Source organism: Antechinus flavipes, chromosome 4 (genome assembly GCF_016432865.1).
Source record: "Antechinus flavipes isolate AdamAnt ecotype Samford, QLD, Australia chromosome 4, AdamAnt_v2, whole genome shotgun sequence".
Taxonomy (NCBI): Eukaryota; Metazoa; Chordata; class Mammalia; order Dasyuromorphia; family Dasyuridae; genus Antechinus; species Antechinus flavipes.
In genome coordinates this window covers 435088315-435114817 of record NC_067401.1, presented here as the reverse complement: position 1 = coordinate 435114817, position 26503 = coordinate 435088315, and the positions used below count along the sequence as shown (strand labels likewise).

General features: G+C 37.9%; 1 protein-coding gene across 2 annotated transcripts in view; it reads left to right on the top strand.

The window, feature by feature from the left end:
• The first annotated feature begins 7812 nt into the window (after positions 1 to 7812).
• The window catches only part of NOS1AP (nitric oxide synthase 1 adaptor protein), a 371378-nt gene continuing 352687 nt past the window's right edge, over positions 7813 to 26503 (top strand). Inside the window, exon 1 of one of the 2 annotated variants that reach the window (XM_051999131.1) lies at positions 7813 to 8490. In XM_051999131.1, coding sequence (XP_051855091.1) covers positions 8386 to 8490 — 105 coding nt within the window. In that variant the 5' untranslated portion in view covers positions 7813 to 8385. The remainder of the gene's footprint in view (positions 8491 to 26503) is intronic. The other variant, XM_051999132.1, reaches the window with a different exon arrangement.

Sequence of the window (26503 nt, the reverse complement as noted above, 5' to 3'; positions counted from 1 at the left end):
AAATATTTCATAATGATTTTGAATTATTATTATAATATTGAAATATAACTTCAAGACAAAGTACTGTAAGAAATTGGAGGAGGGGATTATTTTCTGCTGGTGGAGTCTAATTGGCACTAAGGAGCCAATGATGGGTTTTGAGCAGAAATGTGATATGGAGAGAGTGATGCACTAGGAAAATTTCCTCAGGCAATAATATGGAAGGTGGATAGAAAGGGCAGGAAAACAAAGTAAGGGGGCTGGAAAATTATTATATGGAAAGAGAAGTGGGAATTAAATTATTCTATTTGTCCTCAGAGGGCAGGATGAGGAACAAAGGGTAAAAGTTACAATGAGACAACTTTGGATTTCATGGAAGCAAAAACTTTATAACTAGAGTTATCCAAACCTTTTAGGAGGTTGTAACTCCCTTACCTAATCCCCATTGGAGGTCTTCCAGTAAAAGCTAGGTGAACATTCACCAACTGTGCTGTTTTGGATTCTTTTGGGAGTATGAACGGTAATAGTGGCTGATGACACAACGAATTTCTTCTTTTCCAATTGAAATTTTATGATTCTGAGATGCTATTCAATAATGTTGGCAAAAAAAAAAAAAAATGAGGGCCTGAAATAAAAGGTGGTTGTAGTAGAAGTGAAAGCAAAGGTCAAATTTAAGAAATATTGTAGTAATGGAATTAATAGGATTTAGCAACCAATTGCATATGTGGGATCTGGGATTAGAGAAAGAGAAGGATCAAATATGACTCTGAGATTAAGAACCTGGAAGACTTGGAGGATTCTGAATAACTCTTCCATATGTTTACTTTCCCATCCAGATAAAATTTTATAGTAACAATCTGAATATATTTTGAGGACAAAATAGAACATGTAATCAAAATTATAATAGCTACTTTTATATATCATTTTAAATTTTGTAAATCACATTATAAATATTATCTCATTTTATCTTTACATCACTCCTGGGAGGAAGATATTATTATCCTCCCCAATTTTATAGATGGAAAAAACTGAAGTGAACTGAAGTTATGATTTGCCTAGAGTCACAGAGCTAGTAAGTATCTGAGGGAGAATTATGAACTCAGATTTTCCTGATTCTAGATCCATGGTTTTGTCTGTCCATTGTGCCAGTGAACTACTTAGCCACCCAGCTTTTTGTCATCACACAATTGATTAAAAGTCATGTTCTTATTATGTTTATTGAATGTTAACTCCAAAAGAAATTTTGATGTGGTAGAGAAAATCATTATCTTAAAGGCTCTTCAACAAGGTGTCTGTCCCATATATTTCCAAGTTATTTAAGAATTCTTGAAAGTTATAATGAGCAATTATGACCTTGTTCCCCAGCCCTCCAATTATTAATATTAATATGATAAAACTCTCTGTGATTGATGTATGTTTGCCAGAGGTATTCACCATTGTCATGGAGAGCACAGAATCTAAGTCTAAGAGGTTAGTTCCTCCTGATGCTCATTTTTATGGATGACAGGATATATCCTAGCTTCTTAAACAGTGATTCACAACCCCATATGGGATTTCATAAATGAATATAAGGCTTGCAAAATTTATTATCAATATATGTTTGATTTACATACCTATGTACCTGAGGTCACATAAAAATTTCTTGGGTGAAAAAGGATCATGAGTGGAAAAAATTAAAAAGTCCTGTTATATTCATAGCACCAGGGCCTTGAACATCAGAGCTTTCTAAATGATGTATATAACCACTCAAAAGTGTTTGTTTGTGTCTTATCCACACAGGAAAAATGAACTGGACAGAAAATGCCTGTTTTTTGCAGATTATGATATATGGTTAGGTGATGGACAGCACAGATTGCCCATCTGTCATATATATGCAATATATGCAGTATATCTTGGACAAACACTACAAATATACAAGAATCTGGGCCCAGAATTGAGCCATAGGAGGGGAGTGGGAAATCACCAAGTTCTTTTCATGACCCCAATCTTTTTTCTTGAAACAAAGGCCCATCTTTTAAATACCAATGTTCTTCTGGTTATGCTGTAAAGCTATGAGTCATGTAATACTAAGTCTCCAAAGAAATGAGGTTGAAGACAGCTACTATATCATTCCCTAAATCTTCTCTTCTTCAGGCTATAAAATCTTCAGTTCCTTCAGTTATGACTTTTAGACCCTAAATCACTCTACTGGCCCTACTATCTGTTACTATTCAATAAATAACAGAAGGAGTGTGATCTCCTCATACACATACTACTTAATAGGGATTTGAGGACTTTCATACTGTAAATTGTATGTATATATATATATGAATATTGGAAAATAAGAATGGAAAGGTTGATTGGGCCTTGAATATGTATCACATTTAATGCCTGGCTAAGGAATTTAGTTTTAATTTGATGGAAAATGGACAATAGTTAAAGGTTTTTTGAGCTCATTAGAGACATACTCAGGGATGTAAATTGTATGTAAAATGGATTGAGAGACATATCTGAGAATATAGAGATTTAATTATGAGTCTATTTCACTCAGTAAGTCCAGGAGACAAATAATGAAGAACTGAATTAGCATGGTAACAGAGGGAACTGATAGGAGGGGGTAAGTATTGAGCCATTATGTTGACTAGATTGGAGGGGAGTAGGTAGAACCAACAGGACTTAACAGCTGATTGAAAATAAGGAGAGAAGGAGGGAGAGGAATCAAAGATGAATTTATGGTCTAGGAGAAAATAGAGGCCATTTGCTATAAGCATCCTCTTCTGTCTTATGTCTCAAAACTCCTTGATATCATTCTCTATTCTCTCTTCCTTTGCTCCACTCTCTGGAGAAAAGGTATCCCTTTTTTTTTTTTTTTTTTTTTTTTTTTTTACTAAGGCTAACTCTTCTTCATGTACTCCCAGTCCTATTCTTTCCATACTCCTCTCAAAGATGAATCCTGTAAGTCATTACTCCTCCCCTTTTTTAATTTTCAGCTTCCCATTGGTTCATTTTCTTCTGCCTAAAAACACACTCAGATATCCTCCATCCAAAAAAACCAAAAAATAAACCAAAACAAAAAACTCCACCCAAAAATCCCATCCCTCATGAGATGTGGAAAATTTGGAATTAATGAAAAAATGCAAATGAAAGTGGCCTAATTATACCAGACCTAAAACTATATTAAAAAGTAGTGAGTATCAAAATCATTGGTACTGGCTAAGAAATAGAATAGTTGATCACCATTGATCAGGTTAGATTAGGTTAGGTTAGATTCACAGGACAAAAAAGTCAATGACCATAGTAATCTAGTGTTTGATAAACCCAAAGACCCCAGCTTCTGGGATAAGAGCTCACTATTTGACAAAAAATTGTTGAGAAAATTGGAAATTAGCATGGCAGAAATTATGCATTGACCCACACCGAACACCCTACCAAGATAAGGTCAAAATGGGTTCATGATTTAGACAAAAAGAGTGATACTATATGCAAATTAAAACAAAGGATACCTTACCTCTCAGATTTTTGGAAAAGGAAGGAATTTTTACATTATGGAATGTAAAATGGATTATTTTGATTATATTAAATTAATTTTTTTATGCAGACAAAATCAATGCAGACAAGATTAAAAGGGAAGCAATAAACTGAGATTTTTTTTAATATCCAAGGATTCTAATAAAGGTCTCATTTCTAAAATATATAGAGAATTGACTCAAATTTATAAGAATTAAAGCTATTCTCCAATTGATGAATGGTCAAAAGGTATGAATAATTTTCAGATGAAGAAATTAAAACCATTTATATTCATATGAAAAAATGCTCTGAATCATTATTTATCAGAGAAATGCAAATTAAGACAACTCTGAGTTACTACTACACACCTCTCAGATTGGCTAAGATGACAGGAAAAGATAATGATAAATGTTGAAGAGGATGTGGGAAAACTGGTACATTAATACATTTTTAAATTTTATTATTATTATTATAGCTTTTTGTTGACAAAATATATGCATGGGTAATTTTTCAACATTGACCCTTGCAATAACTTCTGTTTCAACTTTTCTCCTCCTTCCCCCCACCCCCTCTCCTAGATGGCAGGTAGTCCCATACATGTTAAATATCTTAAAGTATATGTTAAATACAATTTATACAGTTGTCTTGCTACACAAGAAAAATTGGATTTAGAAAAAAGATAAAAATAATCTGGGAAGAAAAACAAAAATGTAAGCAAACAATAACAGAAAGTGTAAATGCTATGTTGTGGTCCACACTCATTTCCCAGTGTTCTTTCACTGAGTGTAGCTAGTTCTATTTATCACTGATCAATTGGACCTGATTTGGTTCATCTCATTGCTGGAGATGGCCACGTCCATCACAATTGATCTTCATATGATATTGTTGTTGAAGTGTATAATGATCTCCTGGTTCTGCTCATTTCACTCACATCAGTTCATGTAAGTCTCTCGAGGCCTTTCTGAAATCATCCTGCTGGTCATTTCTCATAGAACAATAATATTCCATAACATTCATATACCACAATTTACTCAGCCATTCTCCAATTGATGGGCATCCATTCATTTTCCAGTTTCTAGCCACTACAAACAGGGCTGCCACAAACATTTTGGCACATACAGGTCCCTTTCCCTTCTTTAATATCTCTTTGGGATATAAACCCAACACTGCTAGATCAAAGAGTATGTACAGTTTGACAACTTTTTGAGTAAAGTTCTAGATTGCTCTCCAGAACGGTTGGATCCATTCACAGTTCCACCAACAATGCATCAGTGTCTCAGTTTCCCCATATCCCCTCCAACTTCCTCATTATCTTTTCCTGTCATTTTAGCCAATCTGAGAGGTGGCACAATACAATAAATTGTATTGTAATGAAGAGAGAAAGCCATTTGCACTCAGAGAGAGGACTGAGTGTGTGGACCCTAACAGTATTTTTCATTTTTGTTGTTGTTAGTTTATTTGCATTTTGTTTTCTTTCTCATTTTTTCCCTTTGTAATCTGATTTTTCTTGTGCAGCATGATAATTGTGGATATAAATATATATATGAATTGCACGTGTTTAACATATATTGAATTATTTGCCATTTAGGGAAGGGAGTGAAAAATTGGAACACAATGTTTTGCAAGAGTGGAAATTGAAAATTATCTATGCATATGTTTTGAAAATAAAAAGCTCTAATAAAAAACAACAAAAACAAAACAAACAACAGCAACTACAACAATAAAACAGAAAACCAAGGCAGCTAAGATTAGAAGGGAAGCATAAAGTTAGGGGAAAAATTTATAGCCAGTGTTTCTGATAAAGGCCTCATTTCTAAATATTGACTCAAATTTATAAGCTATAAGTTATTCCCCAATTGATGAATGGTCAAAGGATAACTTTGAGAAAAAGAAATTAAAGCTATTTCTAGTCATATGAAAAAATGTTGACCAGAGAAATGCAAATTAAGACAACTCTGAGGTACATTGCACATCTCTCAGACTAAGATTACAGGAAAAGATAATGACAATGTTGGAGAGGATGTGGAGAAACTAGGACACTAATACAATATTTGTGGAGTTGGTAAATCGATCCAATCATTCTGGAGAGCAATTTGGAACTATGTCCAAAGGCTATAAAACAGTGTCTATTGGATTTGTATCTCAAAAAGATCATAAAAGAGGGAAAAGAACCCACGTTCAAAAATGATGTAGCAGCCTTTTTTTGTAGTGGAAAGGAACTGGAAACTGAGTGGATACTCATCATTTGGGTAATGGTTGGTAATTATGGAATATTATTGTTCTGGAAGAAATGATGATCAGACTGATTTTAGAGGGGCCTGGAAAGACTTCCATGAACTGATGCTGAGTGAAATGAGCAAAACCAAGGGAACATTGTACACAGTAATGTGTGATGACCAATTGCGATGGACTTGGCTCTTTTCAGCAATGAAGTGATTTAAAACAATTCTAATAGACTTGTTTTCACCTTTTGGGGATTTTTGGTAGTTGTTTGCTTTTTTTTTTTTTTTTCCTTGTGTTTTTTTCCCTTTTGATCTGATTTTTTTTTTTTTTTTTTTTGGTGCTGCATGACAAATATGGAAATAAGTTTAGAAGAAGTACACATGTTTAACCTATATTGGCTTGCTTGCTGTCTTGGAGAGGGTGAGGAAAGAGGAGAGGGAGAAAAATTTGGAACAGTAGGTTTTGCAAAGATGAATATTGAAAACTATCTTTGCATATATTTGAAAAAATAAAATACTATTTAAAAAAATGTGGGAAAAAAAACACCCCAAAACAAAAAGTCTGAGAGCCAGAGACACAGCAAGAATATTAGAGGAAAGGAACATAGATCTAGAACTAGGAAGGACCTTGGAATTCATTTAGTCAGATGCCTCATTTTACGTAAGGGGAAACAAAGGCCCTGAGAAATTAAATTACTTGTTCAAAGTTACACAGATCATAAGTAAGAGTTAGAATTGAACTTGGATCCTGCAGTTTCAAAGTCCTTATCTTTTCATGTCATGGTGCAATCCCTCCCAAGGGGATTATATTTATTTTTTAATTTAAGTAGAGGGAATCCTGGACTATGGTTGTAGATTCATGAGGAGCTAGCAGAGAGGAAGAAAGGAGAGGTAATTAATGGGATGAGGTTTGGGAGGAGGGAGCAGAAGTTAGCTAGACATACTGGCTTTCCGAAGAAGAGGAACCTTTTTTTTTTTTTTTTTTTTTTTTTTCCAGATATATGAAGACAATTTATGATTCCCTTCCTGGTAGGAAGCATCAAAGGTATTCATGGTTTAATAAAGGGTGTCGCAAAAATCTTAATGCAGTTTTAAACTTTTAAAGTTCTAAATACTATTTTCCCTGATAAGCACAGCTAATAACTAGTGTTATTAAAGTTTGAAAGTGCATTAAGAGTTTTGGGATACCTTGTATGTCCTATCTAATAATATATAGCACTCTCACTCTCTCTCCTCCTCCTCCTCTTCCTTCTTCCTCTCTCCTTCTTCCCTCTGTCCCTCTCTCTCCTCCTCCTTGTTCTCTCTCTCCTATTTTTCCTCCCTTTCCTCTCCTCTTCTTCTCTCACTCAATCTCATTCTTCCTCTCTTTTCCCTCCCCCGCCTCTTTGCCTCTCTCACCCTTTCTCCTCAAAACCTAACTTCGGAAATTTATTAGCTGTCTTCTTCCTGGGCAAAACATTTACCTTCTGACAGCCTCAGTTCCACCAATCGTAAACTAGGAATAATAAAAACAACCAGGGTTGTTTTGGGGTTCAAATAAAATAATATTTGCAAAGCGCTTGGTACAGCCGCTTAAATGGGTGCTTAATACATGTTTGTTTCCCCGCCCCTTCCCCAACCTATGCATAAAACATTCTATAAATCAGGTCTAGAAAATGATTCGGAGGAAAGTGGGAAAACCGAACTAAACCCCACCAAACCCCAACCCCAGCCCCTTCTCGGAGCCCTCCGGATCTTTTGCTCAGGCAGGGAAGAAGTTCTTGGGGAAGGTGGGCTCCGCACCTGTCCTGCAGGGGCTCGGGGCGGCTCGGACCGAGGGGGCACTTTACCCCACCCCAGGGCTGTGCTGGAGTTGGGCTCTGAGCTTCAGCGGGGACTTTCACCTGCTCAGCCCAGCCCAGCCCAGGCCGGCGCTGGCCTGGAGAGCCCGGGGCGGGGGCGGAGCCGCCCGGCTCTCGGCAGCCCGCCCCCGCGGGAGGAGCCGCGGCCCGGGGCCCGCCCCGCGCGGGAGGAGCGGCTCGGCTCGGCTAGGCTCGCCTGGCTGGGTGGCAGATCCCGCGTCTCGTCTCGGTGACAGGCGCCCGCGCCGCCGCCTCCGCCTCCGCCTCCTGCTCCTGCTCCTCCTCCTCCTCCTCGCCTTCCTTGTCCCCGTCTCCGATCCCGGGCAGCATCTGCGTCCGCCTCCCGCTGCCCGAGGGGTGGGTCTGTATCCTCCCCTCCCCCAGCCTTGGGGGCTCCGCGCGGACCCCGCTCCCGCCTGCTGCCGCCGCTGCTCCTCCTCTTCTTCTTCCTCCTCCTCCACATCTTCCCCTTCCTCCTCCTCCTCTTCACCCTAGTCCCAGTCCCAGTCCTTCAGCTCCTGTTCCCCAGCAGGAATTGCATGGCCCCGGCGCTGCCGCTCCTGGCGCTGGGATCGACCGCCGCCGCCGCCGCCGCCGCCACCGTCTTGTCCTACTCCCTCACCGGTTCCTAGTCTGCTCCCCGCGCAGCTCCAGGACTCGGCTCCCCCCGCGCAGGGCGCAGCTCGGTGCCGCAGGGCTAGGGGCGCCCGCGGCTTGCCGGGCTCGGGCGCTGGGCACTGCGCGCCCCCTATTCCCGGAGCTCTCCTCGCTTCGGCCCCCTATCCTGTCGCAGCCCACCTAGCCAGAGGAGAAGGACCGCCTCCTCCCTTCAGCCCACTCCTCTCTCTGGGGTCACTATGCCCAGCAAAACCAAGTACAACCTGGTGGACGATGGGCACGACCTGCGGATCCCCCTCCATAACGAGGACGCCTTCCAGCATGGCATCTGCTTTGAGGCCAAGGTGAGGGGTTGGAGCAGTGGTGGGAGTGTGGGCTATGGGCTGGGATGTTGGAACTCCGGGCATGTGATGGGAGAACCAATCTATGGAGGCCCACCTGTGGTATGGAGGGGAGGCTGGTGTGTGGGCGGCGGGGGGCGGGAGAGGGGTTGTGACTTTCCTGCATAACAACTGGCTGGCTTCCACCCAGGACTGGGAACTTTCCGCTGTAAAGTTTGAGAGATGTCACTTCGGCTCCCACCCAGCCCTATTCTTGAGAATGGCAGCTCCTGCAAAGTGGAGACTGCAGATTACCGCCTCTCTCCCGCCGCCCCCACCTCACCGTGCCCAGTTACTCTTAGGGTCCCCTTCCTTTGCGACCCAACCACTAGACCCATTAGCTGCCAAGGTATCTGCCAGGCTGTGAAGGTTTCTGGAGTTATTTACCTACGGAGCTCCGATGAGAGAGAGGTGCTTGGAGGAAGGACTTTCAAAAGGGAAATACATACTTCCTGAAGAAGGAAATTGCTTCTTTCCTATTATAAGGTTCTGGGGCTTCTCCCTCCCCACTTCTGTCGCTGAGCTTTTGACCTCGTTATATTTCCCAGCTACTTCTTAAGGGTTAACTCAGTTTTGAAGCTCTGAAAGATCTTCCCTGACTTTCTACCCGTTTGCAGATACCAGTGATTAAAAAGAAAGAAGGAAAAAAAGGTGGAGGTGGGTTGGTGTGGGCATTCTATTTGTTCATCAGGAGGCTATCTGCTGCCATACTTGCTGACTCCAGAATAACTGGAGTTTTCAATCATCTTATTTCCCTGTTTCAGAGCAATCATTCTCCCTCCTTCATCACCTCTACAGGTTCGTGGCCCTTTGGGTGCAGGTAAAGACTAGGTGAAAAATTTCTTAGAGTATAGTAATATTCCCAGGAAATGTTTGGCCTTGCCTGCAGTGATGGGATTTCTACAAGGAAAAGAGGTTTCTCACTTATTGATCTTCAATCTAAAGTTTGTTGAATTTCATTCTATCTTTGTCAGTAGCTGCAGCTTCCATTTCTTTCCCTGTGGGAGACAAGGTTCAGTTTGGCAAGTATTCAGGTTAGGCACTATGTGCCTAACTATGTGAGAAGTCAGAAGTAAATCGTGTCTCCTTCACCCATATTGTTCCTTACAGCTCCTGTCAAACCAGCCCTTTTTGCCAGCTAGCTCCTTTCTACTCTTCTTCCTTTGTGATCAGCATGAGATGCTGACATGTTTTACCTGTGAACCCTTACCCCAGGTGTCAGTTGCGTGAACTGGGTCTTCACTTGTCCTGATGCTTTTTCTGAGTTTTCCCAATCTGTTGGGTTTGCTGGAGACTTTAATCATCTTTATCTTTCTTTCTTTCTCTGATGATGATGGTAATGTTTTCTTCCTCTGGTCCCAATCATAGTCTTTATTCAAGAACAGAATTGAATTATTGGTTTTGTTGGGCTAGCTATAGCAAACAGCCTGATGGCCTGGTCTTAACTCTGGCTCTGTCTTCTATGGAATCCTGCAGCCTGAGAAACATCTGTCTTCTCCCAGAATAGACTTGCTCAGGTCCTTAGGATGTGCTGTATAAGGATTTTTTGTTTTTGTTTTTTCTTGTGACTTGGACTCTTGAGCAGATTCCCTTCACTGTAAGGTGTGATTTCTTTTTATGGCCAAGATTTCATTTTGTTTGGACATAGTTAAGGAAATTTCTTTGGGGGCAGTTTTTCCTCTTTCCAATGTTTTCCACTGCTTTTACTGAAAGGTGGAATGGATGATAGATTGCAAAGATTCTTTTAATTCTTTTCTCTGAGTAGTTTGCACTGGGTTCTAACTAGCAAGCAAGAAGATAGAGAATTTTGAGGGGCTTGAAGATCTCACTTTCTTCTCTAAAGGATCCAACATGCAAAACCTTTGTCAGTCATTGACTTGGGGGGTGAGGGAAGCATTTGTATTCTAGGATTTCTGGTAGAGAGAGAGAGAGAGAGAGAGAGAGAGAGAGAGAGAGAGAGAGAGAGAGAGAGAGAGTGTGTGTGTGTGTGTGTGTGTGTGTGTGTGTGTGTGTGTGTGTGTGTTCATACTAAAGGAGAGTGGATGGAGCCCCTGCATTATTAGGTCGAAAAGGAGAAATCCTCACAAGATGATCTAATAAGAAGGGCAAAGGTTTTGCTCTGAGAGTAAAGGTTTAGTAGAGAGGATAGAAAGAAGAACGGAAATCTACATATTTATGCAGTTCCAGGTAGAACTGATCCAGTTCTGGTGGAAAGAAGTGAAGATATTCAATGTGGAGAAAAGATTTCTTGACAAGCCATGGATATCCTCAAATATTTGAAGCATTCTTTTGTAGAAGAGAGCATAGACTGTTCTTAGCTACAGAGGGGAGCTGGTGCTCATGAGGGGAGCTGACCTTAAGGAGCTGGTGCACCTTGGAATTTCCAGTGATATCTGCAGTTATGATTATATTCTGTATTCTCTACCAGTGGCTGGTTCATTGGAAGGTGGTATTAGGTAGTAGAAATAGTAGGTACTAGTTAGGTAATAGAAATTACAGAGAAACAGATTTAGGCTCTATGTAAAGGAAAGAAAATCCTAATTTTCTCAAAGTGGCATGGACTGCTTTGGGATGTGTAGTGGGTTCCTCACCACTTCATATCAAGACTAGATGATTATTATTATTTTTATTAGGCATAGGATTCTTACTCAAATATAGGTCAGGGTGGATGGCACCTGAAGTTTCTTCCTACTTCAAGCCTATGATTCTGTGAAATAGGACCGATTTATCTTTTAGTATTTATTGTCTATCAGCTAAGGCAGACTTTAGGTGTCTAAGTCACAATCCTTAGTGAATTACTAGCCTACATTTGTTAGCCTGTCAAGGTACTCTTTTGGGGGCAACTAGGTGGCTCAGTGGACTCAGAGTCCACTGAGTAGTATTATTGAGGTCTGAAATCAGGAAGACATCATCCTGAATTAAAATTTTACCTCAGACACTAGCTATGTGACCCTGAGCTTAGTTTCTTCATCTGTAAAATGAGCAAGAGAAGGAAATTGGCAAACTACTCCAAGGAAATTGGGGTCTTGAAGAGTTGGACAACTGACCTCTTTAGCCACCAGATGCCCATGCATTTAAGGATCCAGTTGGCTAAAGAATGGAACTGGAGTGTAGATTCAAAGACATTACTTCTCCAAAGAGCCCAGAATAATAATAGCTCCTCCCTCCCTGGGTCTTAGTGAAGGTCAAATGAGATAATATTTGTAAAAACACCTTGAAAAATCTTAAAACCTAAATACCAGCTATTATTCTTGGTATCTCTTTTATCCACTGGCTTCTAGGGAAGAACAAAGTAACCTAAGATATTTAGCACTTGTTCTCTAAGAGGCTAGAATTTCATTGGGAAAGGGAAGGGAATGGCAGGATCCATGCAGGCATGGGAAAGTTTCTCCCTGGCTACTTTCCATGCCTTGGGAGAGCTAATTCATAGGCAGGCTTTTGGGACTTCAATTGTTAAGACTGCAGGGTTAAATCAAAACCTTGCTCTTCCCTCCTCCCCTTTACCCCAATACAGGATGTAATAATACACAAATATGTCCTGACTTTGCCATGTACATTTTGAAAATAGCTTCTTTTCCTAAGACCTGGCAGCTTAGGATAAGTGATGGCTGCAGTGATGCCGGTGTTGGCCATTCAGATTCAGACTTCCGCCATGCTTGAAGGTCACCTGGGTAGCAGGGGAGTGCCAAAAGGTCTTCTGGTCCTTATCAATGCTGTGTCAGCTTCTCTGGTCTAATGTGTGTCTCGGGATGGTTGCCTGGAAGGTGTCCCCATCCCCATTTTACTTCATGCTGTAGTTCCTTGCCCGGGGCTGTCCTGAGCAACTCTAGGGAAGGAGAGCTGATGCTCCTTGGGGTTTCCAGTGACATCTGCAGCCATGATTATATTCTGTATTCTGTTCCAGTGCTGAGTTCATTGGCAGGCAGTATTTATTGAGTAGTAAGCTCCAAAAGGCTTCAGCACCTTGGATCCTGGAAGCTCCTCATGTACCATTGTGGTGTCAGTTTCATTTTGCTAGGTAGCTTTCCCGGACCATTCAGAAGGTGGCAGCAGGGACTTTGTAGAACTGCTTGTGATTTCTTTCTTGTGTCTTGGGCAGGAAGGGGAAAAGGAGGGGATTCCTAGGTTGTTGTAGAAATTGTCCTGCAGATTCATAATTCTCTGAAGTTGCTATGCTCATTCTTCCCAACCTTGTACCTTTAGTCCCCTGAAAAGCAGTGTATAAAATGGCAAAGTGTACTGGATTTGGATTTAGACGTACTTCACCTCTAATTTATTTTTTTAGACTTTATTAGATACCACCATTTATTAACTGTGTTACTTTGAAGAAATTACTTAAGTTCTCTGGACCTCAGTTTCCTCATCTGTAATATGAGGGGGTTGGCTTAGATTCTTTCTGAGATCTAAAATCCTGTGGTTTCTAATGTTCTCTTAGTCAGGAATGTCCCTTTCCTTCTACCTACCTTATTGTTTATGCCTTCAAGGATCAAATCAAATTCTTTCTTAGTGAAGCTTTTCCTGGCTATTCCATCCTCTAAATCTGGAGCCCCTTTATCACACACACACACACACACACACACACACACACACAGCAACTTTGAGCTTCTCTGGTGAACGTAAAAGATGATTAACGATGATATTTTATATATAAATCTGTCACATTTTTATATAGCACTTTAAGATTTCTAAAGCTCTTTATTAATATTATCTCATTATATCCTTAAAACAAGCCTGGGAGATGCGTACTATTATTGTTCGAATTTTACAGTGGGGAGCTGAGGCAGGCAGAAGCTGACTGACTTATGCAGGATTACATGGCTAATAAGTATCTGAAGTTACATTTGAACTCAGGTGTTCTGGTCTCCATGTGCAGGATGCTATCTGTTTTATCACTTAGTTGCCTTAATAATAACAACTGTCATTTATTCATCTTTCTTCAAGTCTCAGTTCAAGGTCCATTTGCTCTATGGAGCCTTCCTTTATTCTCTTAATTATTAATGCTCTCCTCACCCCACCTTTCCTGGTATCATCCTATTTTGTGTATATATCCTATCCCTCTATTAGATTGTGAGCTCTTTGTGGACAGGGGTTGTCTTCTTACCACAAAATAACTCAAGGCTTAAAAAAACACTTTAAACCACCCTTAACTTTGTGAGGTTGCTGTTAGGGCATTTTGCTGTGCAGGTATTATTATTATTTCCAGTTATACAGACATTTAATATATGAAGAAATTGAGATTTAGAAGTTAGATGACTTGCCAATGCTGAAATGGCTAATAAGCATCCTCCTTATCCCTAAATTCAAAACCTCGTACTCTTTTCACTATTCTATACTCTCTTCCATAGATATTTGTTAATTGAAGACAATAATGTCTGTAGGAACTCTGAAAGTGATTTAACTATTTTCACATGTTGAAGTGATTTTGCAGGCTGGTAGACCTGGGAAAATTTAGAACTGAGTTGTTCCCCTGCCAGGTGCTCCTGCCTCCCTTGCTGCAGTCAGTGATATATACAGCATTATCAGCTGTCTGAAACCTGGCAAGCTTATTTGGTCTTGGATTTCAAGAATACCATCCCATATAGGCTGCTTTTGGTTTATTGAACATACCAGCATAGACTTAAACACCACTTCTGCTTTGGAAGGAGGAGGGGCTGTTGTTACATGAAAGTAAGGACTTCTCTCATGATAATCTCCTTTACAGTGAAAATTATGGGGTCTCTTTCTGAAATATATTTTTGGTGAGATTGGTAAAGATGGGAATATGACAATTTAAACCACTAACATTATATGGAATGTTTCTTACATGGAAAATTGGAACGTTTTCCCTAATTGTGGGCATAGATAAATCCTTCTTGTAGAATTGGCTTTCTCAACATTACTACAACACAGGAATTATCATCCTAAATCAGACCCATGGTCAGTGCAGCCCAGATTCTGTTACTGAGAGTGATCTAAAGAGAATGTATTAATTATGACAATTTAGATCAACTGTATAAGATCTTCCATTGGATAAGAGGAAGTAGCTTTGAGTAACAAGCTTTGAACCCGAATGTTCTCATCTATAAAGCCAAGGCAGGGCAGCTAAGTGGTGCAGTGGATCGAGCACCAGCCCTGAAATCAGGAGGACCTGAGTTCAAATATGGTCTCAGACATTTAACACTTCCTAGCTGAGTGGCCCTGGGCAAGTCACTTAATCCCAATTGCCTCAGCAACAACAACAACAAAAAGACAGGACCTTTGGATAAATCCCCCTCTAGCTCTTATCGTCTATTATCTATGCAATGAAACAGGTTATAACTTCTGAATATTTTTAAATGCTGAAAACTTCAGATTTGGTTAAGGTACTGTATAGATATTCCTTTTTTTTTTTTTTTTTTAATTTTAGCTCTAATTTCTCTCCTTTCCTCAATCCTTCCCTTTCCCCACCCATTGACAAGACAAGCAATATGATATTAATTATACATGTGAAGTCATGCAAAACATTTTCATATTAGCCATAGTGGAGAAAAGAAAAATAAAACTATAAAAGTCAAATAACATAAAGAAAGTAAGAAAAAAAATCCTTCAATCTGCTTCAGAGTTCATCAGATTTCTCTTCAGAGGTGGTGGCATTTTTCATCATGGGTCCTTTGGATTTTCTTGGATCATTATGCTCATCAAAGTAGCCAAATCTTTTGTAGCTGATCATCATTACAATATTATGAAATTTGACACAACCTGATGTTTTCTTATCTATTCACTTTTGGCTCAAGCTCATTTGAATTTTCTTTTCTTCCTGGTATGTTATGGCTGATTTTTACAATCTTAAGTTGGTGGCCCCAGGAATAGTGATTAAATGCTTAGCCACTTAATAATGATGATGATGATGATGATATTGTTTTATATCTTGCTTTTAAGATTTGTAAAATGTTTGACAAGTATTTATCTCATTTGATCCTTACAACAGCCCCGGGAAGTAGGTGCTGTAAATTATCCTCATTTTGTAAATAAATAAATAGAAATATACAGAGATTAAGTGACTTGCTCAGGGGTCACACAGCTAGTAAATCTCTGAGGCTAGATTTCAACTGAGGCTTTTCTGATTCAAGTACAGAATTGGATCTACTGTGATCAATAGTTGCCTGAAATGCATTCCATATAAGAGGAAAAGCTAGTATAAAAGACCTGGAGATAGGAGCTGAAAAGTTAGCCAACTGATAGGTACTTCTTAATGTATCTCACCATTAATTGCTTCAAAGTTTTAGGTTTTTTTTTTTCAGGATAGAAAAATGTCATATTTATTAAGCCCAGCCTTGGAACTATCTTATCATAAAAACATTTTATTTTTAAGAAATAATTTCTTTAAAGGGTCATAATCTGAGCAGAAAACTGCTTCAATCCCTATAACTCTGTCTCCTGGGAATAATTGTTATCTTGTGATACTTCTGTTTTCTTTCACATGCAGCATCTTGTTTCCTTTGAAGCTCCAGAGCATCTGGCTTTTAGCTATTTAAGACTATACCACCAGCAAGGTAAGTGCCCATTGGGGGCCAGAGCAGTTCAGTCATTTTCTACCAGCGTGCATTACCCTTACAGCAATTCCTGTTGAGTGTAGCCTACTGCCTTTGCATTTCCTTGTGTGGATTTTAAATCTATCTGGACCATTTTCAACATCTCTTGGAATGTCCACCCATTCTTCTTGAAGCTATGATACTTTATATAGGCTTTTGAAATTTTCTTTTTAAAAACACTCCCCCCTCAATTACATGTAAAAACAATCTTTAACATTTAAAATAGTTTTAAGTTCCAAATTCTATCCCTTTCTTCCTTTGCATTTTCTTCCCTGGGATAGTAAGCTATCTAAACAGAGCTTACTGAGTTTTAAAGAAAAATGCTTTTTATATGCATGTTGATCTAGTATTCCCCACCTTAACCTTGTGCCTTACATCTGGTGTTAAGCTTTAAGATTAAAAAGAACATTTCTTGTCTTCTAAGGCACTGAGTACATAGTGGGCACGCCAATTTTGAGTGAGAAAAACTGGGATCCAATCTCTGCTCACCGAGATTATTATTTGTGTGACTTTGAGCAAGGTATTTCTAGACTGAGCCTTTCTCATCTGTAAAATGTAGAATGATTTCTAAGGTTTTTCCGCATTCTATAATTCAGTAACCTAACAAATATTAGTAAGTTTACAGTGTAAAATTACTATTTTGCAAGCTCTGGGGAATACAAAACAAACAAACAAAAAATTCCTGCCTTCTAGAAGTTTATATTCTACTAGAGGTCAAATGGAGATATTACATACACATAAATAAGTAAATAAAAAGTAATTTCAAGAGAGAGAAAATGCTAACAATTGGTTGGTACCAGGGAAATCCTCATATGGGAGGTAACCTCTGAACTTTAATAGTAGTCTTTAAATGCCATGCTGAAGAGTTAGTATTTTACTTTAAAGGCATGTTGGAAAGCCCCTTTCTGGAGTGTAAACTTGAGGACAGGATGACTTCATATTGATCTTTGAATTAATTATAAAAAGCACTATGTGCAAATAGGCAAATATGCTTTTTTTGATTGAATGTTGGGCCAAAGGCAGTCATGAAGAAATGTCTTTATTGGGCAAAGGTGTCATTGCTAGGCAGAAACTAGGGATGATTATTAGGAAGGAAAGGAATACTGAAAAACTGAGGATAGTTACTTCTGGGAAATCCTATGAAGAGCTAAATGTGAATACCTTTACATTCAAAGCACTTCTTTGGAGATTGATACATTATATACTACATCTCTCCTTCCCTCCTCCCCATCCATGTTGATTCTTCAACATCTCATATATATCCTCTTCTTTCTTTTTATGGATCACTATCCTAGTTCAGAACCTCATCACCTCTAATGTTGATTATTTACAGTAGCTTTCTGGTACAGAAGTTTCCCAGTCTAAAGATTTTCCCCTTTCTAATCCATCCTTCTCATAGTTGCCAAAGGATTTTCTTAAAGTGAAGATTATCATGTTCCCCTTTCCCTCAGTCCCTCAGACCCTATTAAGTCTAGGATCATGTATTATTATTATTATTATTATTTAGCTTTTTATTTTCAAAATAAATGCATAGACAGTTGTCAACATTCACCCTTGCAAAATTTTGCGTTCCATTTTTTTTTCCCCTTCTCCTATCCCCTCCCTTCTGACTGTAATCCAATAATATATTTCCACAATTATAATGCTACAGAAGAAAAATCAGATCAAAAAATGAGAAAGAAAACAAAAAGCAAGCAAACAACAACAAAAAGATGAAAATACTATGTTGTGATCCACATTTAGTCCATGCAATCTTTTCTCTGGATACAGAGGACTTTCTCCATCATAAGTCTACTGGAATTGAACTGAATTACCTCATTGTTGAAAAGAGTCACATCCATCAGAATTGACCATCTCATAATATTGTTGTGTACAATGTTCTCTTGGTTCTACTCAACTTCACTCAGCATCAGTTCATGTAAGTCTCTATAGGCTTTTCTGAAATTTTCCTGTGGATTGTTTCTTATAGAATAATACTATTCCATAACATTCATATATTATAACTTATTCAGCCATTTTTCAACTGATGGGCATCCACTCAATTAGGAGCAAGTATTATTTCATTTTTTTATAATCCTTTTTTAAACTTCCATTTTTGGTATAAATTTAAGAATTTATGTCTAATGAATAATGTGTCATAATAGTAAATGTGTATAATTTATAAGTAACCAAATGTATATACTTATTTTATCTAGCCATGTTTTATTTAGTTTTGAAGATAGTTTTGGCCATGACACTTTATAAATGTTAATCCCTTTCTGGATTGGACCCTTTCTTTTGAAGTGAATTTTATGGAAAAGTATTAAAAAGTCACTTGATTGTATTCTTTTCTTTTTTCCAAGTTTCCTCTTTTTATTTTGGAATTATTTTTTTTTCCTAGAGTAGAAGAGATATTCATTTGGAAACAATGTTTTTCCACTGAGAGAAAGATTAATGTCTCCTTTGAGTCTAGTGACAGATAACATATTAGCTCGCTCTGGTGCTCTGTTTCCTATAAACACATAACTTGTGCTGTAACTACATTGATGAACAGGCTTCTCTATGTGGTTTTCTGTGTTTATTTATTTAATTTTGCCTCCAGTATTGACCACACTATTAAGGTGCTTCTTCTGGATTTAGGCAGACCAGGTACTTTCACTTTCATTGTCAAGGTCATTTTAATTCATCTCTTCCTGGTTTGGGAGTATAGATTTATTGTAGTTCCCCCTTCCCCTCATGTGATTTTATTTTTATTTTATTTTGCTATTTCTTGCAGCTTTAGAGCAGGCTGGGAGTAAAATTTCAGACTATTTTCCTTCAAGTCTCAACTCAGTTTCAACCTCTTACAGGAAGCCTTCTGTGACTCCTCCAGATATTGTATAGTGTTCCTCTCCAACCTTGCATTTGTTTTTCTTTGTATGTGTTGTATTCATACCCTTCCCCTTCAGAAGATAACATCTAGCCCAATGCCTTGTTAGGCATTTAACCTTTGAATTAAGGGGAGGATTTAAGAGGAGAGGATTGGGGAGTCCATATTGCACTATTTTGGAGATCTTTTTTTAAAAATTCATTTTGAATTTTCAGTTCTAAATTCTTTCCCTCCCTCCTTCATTCCCCTCCCCTTTTTGAGATCTTTCTTTTACCCACATTATTCTCTTTTTCCCGTAGCTCACAGATGCTCTCTCTCCTGAGACCTCTTTTAGGGTTTATCCCCTAGCTCCCAGAATATGGGGGAAAATCTTCATTTCTGAGCATGTGTTTAGGAAACTAATCTGTGGGTCAGCAGTTCTTTTTGAAAATATCCACCATATTCTGGGCACTTTAGAAAATACTAAGGTGGAGGGAGATCTACTTAAATCTATGATCTTAGTAAGGTAGGTGCTCCTTCCAAACATGTATACCCACCCTGGCATTCTGTTCAATTTGTGTCCCTATTCTCCTGTAAATCTTTTTCAGGGAATCTACCTTGTGTGGAATTCTATTATTGTTTTTAATTTTAAAAAATTATGGAATTGAAATTTTAAGATTGCAAATCAGTAATACATATTCTATGTAAGAGGATACTTAGTAATGGTTTATCTGACAGTAAATGAATGGAGTCCCAAATGAGGGGTTTAGATGGTAAAAAAGACATCTACAGAGATTTTTCTTTTTTTTTTTTCTTGGATGGTTTTATTCATTTTTATTCATTCCCCCTCCCCCTCAATGTGGAATCTGAGATTTTTATCTTCTTTTTTTTGTGGCTCTTATTCTCAATTTTAGTGGTGAAATAATTGTGTTTTCCCATACAAAGAGCCTGTTTTTGACCCACTTTTACTAGGACTAGATCATTTTTTTTTTCTTAAGAGACTGTGTCTGCCTATCTCACCTCAGCCAGAAGTATATTGGCCACTCCTTGGCTTGATCTTACAAGTAATTAACACAAAAGATTTGACTTGGTTCATTTTCAACCTTGGCTAGATCTACCCTCCTTGGGCAGTCTGGCCAATGTTCCTTCCTTCCCCTCTCCTAATATCCATGGGGCTCATCATATCATGTTGGATTTAGCAATAGGTTTTATTCCTAATGCAGCTCAGAGCTCCAGAGCCCAAGTAATCCACTAGCCTCAGCCTCTTCAGTAGCAGGAATTACTAGTATTTGCCAATACACCTACCAGACCAGCTCTTGAAAAGTTTCGTAGTTTCTTTTTTCCCCCAGCCATGGAGATGGGTTGTATTAGACACTTGACTGGAACATTTTTGATAACAGTCTGACTTGTAATTGGGAGTATTTGTGACCTGTAGCTATAACTGTAAGAGTGAGGTCAATGAAGATCAAAAATAAAATAATGATGTATCGTATAACCCAAAGAGGATGGTTTTAATTCAGGGTTCTTTTAAAGCAGCTTTCCATAAGATTCCTCAAGAGCAACCATGCTGATTTAATTCTATACTCTTTCCTAATAAATATTTCCATAATAAACTCTTTACCTAATAAAATAATTAACCATTTGATCTCAGCAGCTTCAAAATTTTAAGTTTTCCCAGATTCCTATTCCCTCTTCCCTTTTCTCTATATGTACTTGAAAAACAAAAGCAAAAAAAAAAAATTGATAAACTTAAGTACCAAACTATATTTGAGATCCCTTGAGATTCTATCATCCTTATTTATGTTATATCATATTGTTTACATTAAAATTGTTGATAAAGAATTTCTCCTTTCATTAGAATTTTTTTAAAAAAAATTGGTGCTGAGTTTAATGACAATCATAGATTGAAAGCCATAAATCTAGAACTGAAGAGATTTTAGGGACCATTTGAGCCTATTTCTTCATTTCAGTGATGGAGAGATTGAAATCTAGACAGGTCAACTAGACTGGCCCAAAAGTCACACAGTCATAAGTGTAGAAAAATAATCAGTTCAATGGTTCTATTCATTCCAAATACTTTTTTTTTTTTTTGCTATGAGCTTCTTAACTTTTCAGGTTTCTCGACTATTACTCCCAACTGTAATGGAAAGATAAGAATGTTGTGTTTTCATGTAGAAAGAGCATGCTATGAACTCATCTTCTCCAGGATTAGCTCTTCCCCTTCCCCCACCCCATTTTTCTTTCTTTCTTTCTTTCTTTCTTTCTTTCTTTCTTTCTTTCTTTCTTTCTTTCGAGATTGGAGGCCTCTCATTCAGGGAAATTACTTGGGAAACTGAGCTGAGTTAGACTGAGTGTCCTTTTTTGGTCTTATGTAAAAGGTGTGACTGACTTTAAAGTAATCTAATTGATTTTTAAATAAATATACCTAACATATATCTGTGTGGTGTTCTCTTCAAAGCAGTTGCCTTAGGAACCGATATCATTAATTGAGTAATGCTCAAAACATTTGGGGAGCTTTCTTTTTGAAATAGTCTTTAGTCTGCAGCTCATTCTTTTGAGTATCCTTACTGTTGACAAATCTTTATCTTCTGAGGGTGGATTGATTTTTGTAAATAGCCAAATGGCATTTGGAGCTAGGGTTAGAGAAAAAGGTAGTTGAATAAGCTAGGGATTTAAAACACCAAATCAAACCAAAACAACAAAAATAAACATAAAAATGAATGGAAAAAATATGTTTCTTTTTCTTTTTTTTTTTTGGTGGGGGGAGAGAATATGGCTCACCAAGTGGTACCTATGAATCAGTTCCAAAAGATGGGGTTCTCTGAGGCTACCTTCTGAGACAGCATCTTTGGTGTTCCATTGATTCAGACATGAGTTAATTCAGTGGACTTTTATTATGCCAGCTTTGTGCAGGGAGTTATGTATCTAGTACCTCAAGGTGACTACTTTGAAGGGCAAACTTCATTTGGATAAATTGATTCTGGTATATGTATTTAAAACAATTGAGCATGTTGCTTTATATTTATATTATAAGGGAAGCATAAATCATGTGATCTTCATATATGCTGAGGCACCTTCCCTCAGAAAGTATTTTGAACTATCTGATGTACAGATTTTTATACGGAGGTGATTGTTGATTTATTTCAATTATGCCCAACTCATAGTGACCCCATTTGGGGTTTTCTTGGCAGAGATATTGGAGCAATTTGCCTTTTCTTTCTCCAGCTTATTTTTGCAGATGAGCAATCTGAGGCAAACAGAATTATGTTATTTGTCCAGGATCACTCAACTAGTAAGTGTGTAAGGCCAGATATGAACTTAAGAAGATAATTCTTCTTACTTCAAACTCTATCCATTGCACTTCCCAGCTGCTCTTTCATATGGTCACTGCCTAATAATAATAGTATTTCTATTATGCTTTAAGGTTGCAAAGTCCTTATCGGTTATTTCTTTTAATCCTCAAATTATCCCTATTTTTATAGATGAGCAAACTGAAGCAGATAGTGGTTAAGTGACTGGAAAAAAATCAAAGAAAACTTAAACTAAAACCACTTTAATTCACCTCATGCTTTACTTTAGGGTGGAGCTGAGTCTCAGTAGCATTTGGGTCAAGGGCTATAATTAGCTACCACATCTATTTGATGTTGTAGTGGGGATGATTGGAAGGATGATTGCAGTGGCCAGAGGCCTGGGCCTGGCATCCTGCTACTGAGGTTAAATTGTAGGAGAAAGGTGGGTTTGGGAAGCCTGTATAATATGCTAGAGAGTCAGAGGCGTGCTTTGTGGTTGTAGTGTAATGCAAAATTCTCGGGCAATTGAAGGAAAGTCCTTAGTCTGTTGAACTAGCTAGCCATATTATTTGGAGTGAGGATGTATTAAGGCTTCAGTGGCTCAGGTCAGGCCATAGGAAATAGTGGGTAGCCTGAGAGACAGCTGCTGTAACCATAAGACCTCCTTTTTCTTGGGAGCAGCTAGCCTGGCACACTGAGCAAAATCTACCTAGAAAACCAATTGTTCCATGCTTACTTGTCCAGAAATTTGAGCCTCTGCTCGGTGAAATCATGTGAAAACTAAATGTACTTACTAAGATTGTCTTGGGAACTAAAAGAGACCATGATTCCATGATCTTCAATATTTAAGAGGTATATGATTCCATCTGTGTGGGTACTCATTCCACTTGTGTGGATTGCAGCCCTTTTATCTTTTATGTTTTTAGTGAATGATATTCAGGAGTTGCTATGGTAAAAACAACAGAAAACTTCACATTTGGTAGTGAGCCTCTGGGTGATAAACTTTTCTCATTTCACAGACTGGTAGAAATATATCAAATGTTATATTCTCTTGTCATATCTTTTGAGAATTTGGAGTCACTTCTTTACCATGATGAGGCAAAGAAATGATTATCATTTATTAATATTAATATTTATTGAATAGCTCCTATGTTATAACAATGTCAGGCTTTGGGATAAGGGAAATATAAGAGAGGAAGAAAGTATATAAAGCATAGAATAATTTCTGAAGGAATGGCTTAGGATTTCAGTGCCATATATTTCAAAAAGAATAATCAGACAGGGTTGAGATATTTTAGGGTTCAAGGAAATGGTAGATTTTGATTTGGGCCCCTGAGTAAGAACAAAGATATTCCAGTCAAGTGGGAGTAAAAGTATAATGGTGGGAATATCAATAGAGTGTTTAGGGTACAAAATGAAGGCCATTTTGGAGCTCACATAATCCACATAGAATTTTCTTGTCTCACAGTAGTAGATTGGAAGAAGTCAACTGGGGACAGTTCTTGATAAAGGCAAAGACTTTGGATTTCATCTTCTTGAGTAGAAGTCCTCTGAAGGATCCAGCTCAGAAATTAAGTTTCCTTCTAATTGGAGCAGCTCAGGACACCTTGCTTTCACCCCCAAGGCTTTTATATTTCTTTTCTCTTCAATGGATCCTAATCTTTGAATCCTAACTCACAGGTACCATGCCTTTAGCTCCTAGAGATCACAGACTATTTTTTGCCTTTCTTTATAGCACACTGCCTGGCTTACAGTAGGTACTTCACAAATGCTTATTAACTGGCCCCAGAAACCTGTGCTAGTTTGGTTTAGACTGTGCTTCCAAGATTTTCCAAACTTAACCCTATTCACCAGTTCTGCTGCCTCAATTTTCTTCTGTTGATATCCTTAGCATTATCTCCCATCTTTTCATCCTACTGGTCTATCACCACATAATGCAGACAATAAGAATATATTTTTTAGGATTTATGAGGAAAAATAAAATGTACAGATGTAGAAATAATGCCAGTGTAAGGTACACATAAATTATATCTTCTCATTCCTAGACTGAGAGGCACCTAAGCTTTCTAACCTAATGCTGAAGTTAAAAAGATTCTGAATCTGTCCTGCTTTTTATCATGATTTTTCCAAGGTTATAACATCAGAGCTCCCTTGAGGCCCTAGATAAGAACTGTGTTTTTCCCTAGAGAACATTCACTAGCACTGATTTTTTAGATGGATTGAGCTCATTTACTTGGTCTTAATCTCAGTTAACCAGAAAGCCTTTTGATGGAATGGTTGGTTTTGGATGTTTCATCCATCCATAGAATTAAGAATCTCGGAATGGAAAGAATTCAGAGGCCACTTAATTCAACTCCTACCTCTCTGATAAATCAGTATCTGGATTTCCTTTGAAGACTATGTGGACTTTTAAGGCAAAACCAATTTTTTTTTAGATAACTTTAATTATTAATTTTTCTGTGGTTTGAGCCAAAATTTGCCTCTCAGCAACTTCATTACTCTCAGATTTGTCCTTTGAAATCAAGTAGAACTGGTCAAATCCATTTTCTACAGGAATTCTTTGAGTATTGGAAGGTAGCTGCCCTCTGTCCCTCACTGGTACCCCCAAAGTCTTTCCTTCTGGCCAAGTGCCCTCAGCTAATCTTTATGTGATATGGCCTCCACTTCTGTCACCTTCCCTTGGATAGTATGCTCTGTGTCCTCCCTAAAATATGATGTTTCAAAAGAAATGGATACTCTTGATGAGTAGAGAAGATGGTGGGACTCTTACTTTTAATAATACTTTATTTTAATAAATTTTAATGTTTAATTTAATAAATTTAATTCAAATTAATAATTTAATTTTAATTTAATAATAATGATAACTGAAATTAATATAGTACTTCAGAGCTTGCAAAATATTTAACAGATATCTCATTTTATCCTCACAATAATTCTAAGACATAGATGTTTTTATTATTCCATTTTATTACTGAAGAAACAGGCTCATGGGGAAACCTGAGTAGTTAAGTGATTTATCTGTGGAACAAACATGAAAAAAAAAGTCTAAGACTGAATTTGAACTTGGGCCTTCTTGACACAGATCAAGGGCTTTCTATTCACTGAGTCACCTACCTGCCTCAAAGTAATACTTTATTGATTTTTTTTTTTTATTTTAGCTTTTTATTTACAAGTTATATACAAATACAGCACTGACAATTGCCAAACCTTTTGTTCTAACCCTTCCCCTCCTTCCCCCCATCCCCTCTCCCAGATGGCAGGTTAACCAATACATGTTAAATGTTAAAGTATAAATTAAATACCATATAAGTACAAAGTATTGCTTTGTTAACACAGTTCTGTTAACAAAGTTTTGAATGATATCTTTGTTAAATACAGCCAAAAATTAATTTTAGGTTATTATTTTTTTCTTTCTGTTACATCAAAATGTTGATTCTTGAGCTTTCTGTCCCTTAGAAGCCCCAGGTCTTTCATATGGCCTTTCCCTTCCCTTCTAGATAAATCATCCCTATCCTGCACTTATTAGTTCACTTTTTTTATACCTGAATGTAGGACATAATATTTTATTTCTATTAAATATAATCTTATTAAATCTAGCCCATTGTTATGGTCTGTAATATACTTTTTGAAGCCTCAGTTCTTTCACCTAATGCATTGGTCATCCTTTTCAGTTTTGTATCATTGGCACATTTGTGTGCTTTCATTCAAGTCATAAATAAAAATATCAGACAAATTTTATAACCATGGTAGGTCATCATTCTCTTCTCTCTCTGGGTTTAGAGTTGGGAAGGGGATAGGAAGGAAAGTAGTAAAAGCCCTCCCTTCTCTGCTTTACCTACTGATCTCCCTGGCTTCCTTTTAAATCCTAAGTAAAATTCTGCCTTCTACAGAAAGCCTTCCTCAACCTTTTTTTATTAAGTGATTTCCTTTATATCCTATATATAGGTTGCTTTATATATAGTTGTTGGCTCTCCCACTTGTGCATTCTTTGAGTGCAGGGACTCTCTTTTGCCCCTTTTATACAACTTACCACAGCTTATCACAATGTCTGGCACATAGTAAGCACTTAATAAATTTTTGTGGGTTGATTTGAATATTAACTTGGCAGGATCTTAGCTAGACAAGAAGCAGCTAGACAAGTTAGAGTCTGTTGTAATACTTCAGAGCTGGACCAGGAAGAAAGAACCTCAACTAGGATAATGGGAGTAGAAATAAAAATGGCTTCTTACTCTGTAAATATGAGAAAAAAAAAAAGAAAGAATTCTTCTCAACCAGGAAAAAAAAAGTACAGAACAGCTGGTCAATTAGCA